The sequence below is a fragment of the Miscanthus floridulus genome, chromosome 13 (assembly GCF_019320115.1).
Source record: "Miscanthus floridulus cultivar M001 chromosome 13, ASM1932011v1, whole genome shotgun sequence".
Classification (NCBI taxonomy): domain Eukaryota; kingdom Viridiplantae; phylum Streptophyta; class Magnoliopsida; order Poales; family Poaceae; genus Miscanthus; species Miscanthus floridulus.
Genome location: NC_089592.1, coordinates 67,331,610 through 67,336,579, shown reverse-complemented (window position 1 = coordinate 67,336,579; position 4,970 = coordinate 67,331,610). Strand labels below are relative to the sequence as shown.

At 43.6% G+C, this 4,970-nt stretch overlaps 1 protein-coding gene across 1 annotated transcript; it reads left to right on the top strand.

Annotated features, from left to right (window-relative positions):
* Positions 1 to 301: 301 nt before the first annotated feature.
* On the top strand, positions 302 to 4,662 carry LOC136500552 (uncharacterized). The gene is made up of 2 exons (XM_066495926.1): positions 302 to 627; positions 3,880 to 4,662. Exons 1-2 carry the CDS (start codon positions 543 to 545, stop codon positions 4,467 to 4,469), a joined length of 675 nt encoding a protein of 224 aa, XP_066352023.1. The 5' UTR covers positions 302 to 542; the 3' UTR covers positions 4,470 to 4,662.
* Positions 4,663 to 4,970: the final 308 nt, after the last annotated feature.

Here is a 4,970-nt window from a genome sequence, read left to right as displayed (position 1 = left end):
CAAACTGTGCAATTAATTTTTTTCGTCTACATTTAATGCTCCATGCACGTATCGCAAGATTCGATGTGATAACTACTGTAGCATTTTTTTTTAAAACTTTTTGGAACTAAACCGCGCCTGAGAAATGGAGGAGCCACAGGAGTTGTCGGCTGCTCCCTTTTTTGCTTGCCGATGGAGCAAAAAGCATGGAGCTATGGAAGGCTGCCTTCTAACCGAAAATAGTCGGCAGGGGCACTTCGGTCAATCCATGCCAACGGCAATCGCACGGCCGACACACATGACACATGCGGCACCGCGGAGCAGGCGCACAAAAAAAGCCATAAAAGAAAGCGAGCTCGCAGCAGATCGATCGATTGATCGAACGAGAGAAGAGAACAAGAGATACTCCTGCTCGCCAGCTAAGCCAGCTCACCTTCTCCTTCCTTCCACTCCCACACTCCCAGCCGAGCTCGCGCGCACGCACACACGCGCGAGCACGAGCTCCTGCTAGATCCCAAACTGCCCCCTGCCCGCGCGCGTTGGGGGTCGCAAAGGATCATCGGATGGCGATGTTCGCGCGGCCGCTGCTGGCCGCCCTGCTGCTGCCGGCGTTCCTGCTCTCCGCCGCCTCGGCCGCCGACAGCAAGAGTATTGCTCCTGTTACCTTTTCCCGCTTTCGTTCCTGGTTGCTGTCGCTTGCTGCATTCCTTGTGTTTGTTCTTGCGCATGCTCTCCATTGATCCAATCTGTCTAGGACTAGTGCCCGGATCTGAGTGTTTTTTATGCGTAGCTCGGTTTGGGATCTCGCGGGCGCGGTGGGTTGACGGGGGAGGCGGCGGGTCCTACTCCATTGGGGATCGAACAATTCGGTAACGGGGATCACTGTTGTGGTAGTGTTCGCTGAGCTATGCTTTCTTGTTCTAGCGGTAAAGATGGCGCTGAGCCATGGATAATTGACAAGTAACTTCCCTGAACGAACAAGCACAATCTTGGGGGAACTTCAGTGTAATTATCAGTTCTGGTTCTGCTGTGTGTTTGTATGCAAACTATTGAGATGGTCTGCTTCAATTGCTAAAATTCGGGGGGCCTCAGAATAGCTGTGTATCTGGTTAGTCGTGGTAGGCCAAATTGTAAGGACTTCCATAAAGAGGTTGGTCAGTTCTCCAATTTCTATATCTGTCTTGAAGTAACTAGATTGGTTTAACTTTAGTGTGTCTGAGCCTTGGTAGCGACTTCGCCGCTCATCTGCGCGACTAGTGTTTGGGAGATCTAAATGTGGAAACTTTACTTCATTGCTTTGATGGCAATAGCATAATCTACATTGTTTACTTATGTTGCAGACGTGGAGCATTTAAATAAATTGTCTTTTTGTCGTGCAATAGAAATGAATTATTTAATATTGCGCTGAAGGTATCATCTGTACTATGACATATCTCTCTAAGTAATATGACAATGAGATAGGATATTAGCCATGGGGGAGGTTTTAGCAACATCACCAATATATTATCAATGTTGACTATTGAAAAAACAGAGATGTGTTGTGGTGCTTAAAGAGAACCCCAGGTACCATCCCTCTAAAATGTCAGTTTAAATCAAATGATAAAAGATGAAAGCTACCTATCAAAAAGATACTAAAGTCATGGCCTGGTACCACTAAATGGTGGATTAGGTAGCAATTACAGGTCAAGGTGGAAGGATGCAAAATCATGTATTGGCTCAATGAAATTATATTGGAGGATACTTTTGTACTCTTCTTGAGTTCTGTTGTCCTCCTAGAAATTTAACAAGGCATTAAATAAAAACAAACTGAACAAGGCAAGCAGCCCTGCCAGTGCCAACCGAGAGGAGGACGTATTGGATACTGTATGCTGTCAGATTGGTTGCCACATGTCGTCCATAGCCATCATGCGAAGGTAATGGACCCCTCTCGGGTGGTGGCAATTTTGGTAGTGACGAGCGGCCAAGGGAGATGGAAAGAGACGCCGATGTGGCTCCTGACTTGAGGACACACATGGAGGCGATGACTGGCAATAACGATGAGAGAGAAGGGGTTGGGGAAATATGCTGCCTGCAGTAGTATCTTCAAGTGTCTCACGACGGAAGGGGCTCAGGGATTTGGGAGTTACTGAGGATTCATAGTGCCCTCGTGAGCATGTATAAATTACTGATCTATCATCCATTACAATATTTATGCTTCCTATCTACCCTTGTTAATATCAACGCTTCACACGTTATAAGGCAGGGTACCTAGGGTTCCTTTCAAAGACTAACAATAATCTGATAATAATGTATGGTTTTGCTGCACTTCATTTAACTCTTACACGTAAGTCAGTTCTCCCATGTAATGTAGCTACCTTGCCCAAATATTTAAATAACACTATTAGTTAGCAACATTTTTTATGAAAAAATTAGCACTGTTTTCATGACTAATTTTATACTATTCTTGTAACTTAGATTTTTCTAAGGAATGAAGTTTCAGTGGGACAGTGGCCTACTTTGTTACTTTCTTTTTATCCATGGAATGTTCTCGGTATTGCTAGCAGCTATTTGTTCAAGTAGAAAGTAGTACAATCTGCTAGACTGCTGCATAAGGTCTGTTAAATTACTAGGATGCCAATCTTCCATAGACCTAATCTATATTTATTTTAGTACTCCTGCGTGTTAACTAAGCTTAAATATTTACTGTATTTGTTTTTTTAGAAAAGGAATATATTAATATCCCAGCTTCTGCATCGACTAATTCATATAGCTGTTCCTTATTACACACACAAGCACAAGGGTCCACGCAATCTCAAAAACAAAGTTTTGATCCAAAAAGGAAGAAGGTAAAGTTTCCCAATGCAACATCTAAAACGTAATTCTATTACTGAATCTCCAACCGTTTCTTGCAAACACCTCCATCGCGGTTGTCTCAATCTTCCTGCAACCCATCTTCATCATTTGACGATCCTCCTCCTTTTGAAGTAGGGACCAAAACCTAATCCAGTAAGTCCCCCTGAAGATAACCTGCAAATAAGATGGTGCTAGGACCTTGTCAAAAACTATGTCATTCCGGGTTAACCATATTGCCCAGCAAATTGCACTCGCACCCACAAGAATTTTGGATTTCAGCTTCCTATTAAACCCATGTAACCAGTCTGTAAACATATTGTGCACACTAGTTGGAGGTATTAAATTAAAGGAGATATGAATAGTTCGCCACACAAATTTAGCAAAATGACAATCAAAGAATAGATGTTGTATGGACTCCTCAGATGAACAAAAACAACACTTCCTGTCTCCTTGCTACTGTTGTCTTGCTAAATTGTCTTTTGTTAAAATTACTCCCTTGTACAAATACCACAAAAGACTTTGATTTTAAGAGGTAGTTTCAGTTTCCATATTAAAGTGTTATAAGGTATAGCTTCAGATCCTAATAAGGCTCTGTACATGGATTTTACTGAAAAGAATCCATTCTGATGTAACCCCCACACAAAACGATCCCTCTGATTTGTTAATTGTACATCTGCCACCATGGCAACCACCTCGTGCCATGCTTGTAGATTAACACCTACCACGGATCTCCTAAAAGCCACATTTAACGGTGTCATAGACAACACCGTTCTCACAGACTCCCCTTTCCTCCTAACAATATTATATAGTGTAGGAAAGAGCGATTTTAAAGGACGTGGTCTTATCCACGCATCCTCCCAAAATCGCACTTGAGAGCCATCACCTAGTTCGAACTTGCCTAACGAGAGGAACTCCCCCTTGACCTTCATGAGGCCAGCCCAAAATTGAGAATCCCCAGGCATATGTTGTCTAGGATGCATTTGCATCTTCATTTCCTCTTGAACCTTGAAATTTGTATTAATTTTTGTACAACATGGTGCTTGAATTATCTTCTTTAATTCTTTTCAGACAACCCTGCGGATCAGCTGGTTACATTGATCAACAGCAACCGTACTGCCAGCAAGGCTTCTACTGTTTCCGATAATCAAGGTTTGGGATGCATCGCTCTGCAGTACATCAAAGCATATGAAGGTCAATGTGACCAGGTGGATGACAAGAAGCCGATGGAGTCAAGTTTCACTGACACATTTGCCCCAACCTGTGGCGTCCAAGCCACAACTCTTTCCAAGATTACCGGTAGGCTTGTGGGCTGCCAGTCCAAGTACGTGAGTCCAGCTGAGGCCTTCGACATCCTGGTGAATGATGCGAAGGGCCTTCAAATATTGCACAGCAAGAACCACACAGAGGTTGGGGCAGCTGTGAGTGGCACGGATCGTGGTGGACCTTACTTCTGGTGTGTCCTGTTCAGCGACGGGAAGCCTACTTCCAGCTTCAAGGTGGATGGCGAAGTGCCCAAGACTGCCATCCATCCGGGGTGCTTCAGTGGCAACAATGACGACTGCATGGGCCCGACAAATGGTGCCGTTTCGATCAATGCTGGTGCATCGAGGCTGGTGGCAGCCCTTCTTTTTGTTGTAGCTTGTGCCTTTGCTTTGTGAGCTTGTAAGTAGGTGTGATGTTTTCGGCCATTATTTTGCTTTGTGAGAAGGAGCTGAACACCATCTCCTGTTTGCAGTGGCACACCATTCTTTTGCTTCTCTGAGCATATGAACTATATATGCAAGGATTTATAGACCAATGTTCAACACTTGAGACTATCATTTATAGATCATTGTTCAGCATTTGAGACTATCTGTTACCTGTTCAGAGTGTTCGTCATAGTAATTTTGTGCACTCTTTTCGGAAGTTTGCTGTGACTATAAGGCTATGTTTGGATGTAGATATTTAGTCTGAGGAATTGAATTGGCCTGGAATACCAAAGTTGAGGGGCATTGGAAATAGCCTGGAATACCAATGCCATTGTTTGGATGTGCAATTAGTTGATAGCTGGAATTGCAGGAAAACAACCAATTCCAATTCCTGCTTGGATGTACAATCTGTTGAATTGTATGTTTTAAAGAGTCTGGGTTGTCTACAATGATGTAAAAGCATTCGATATG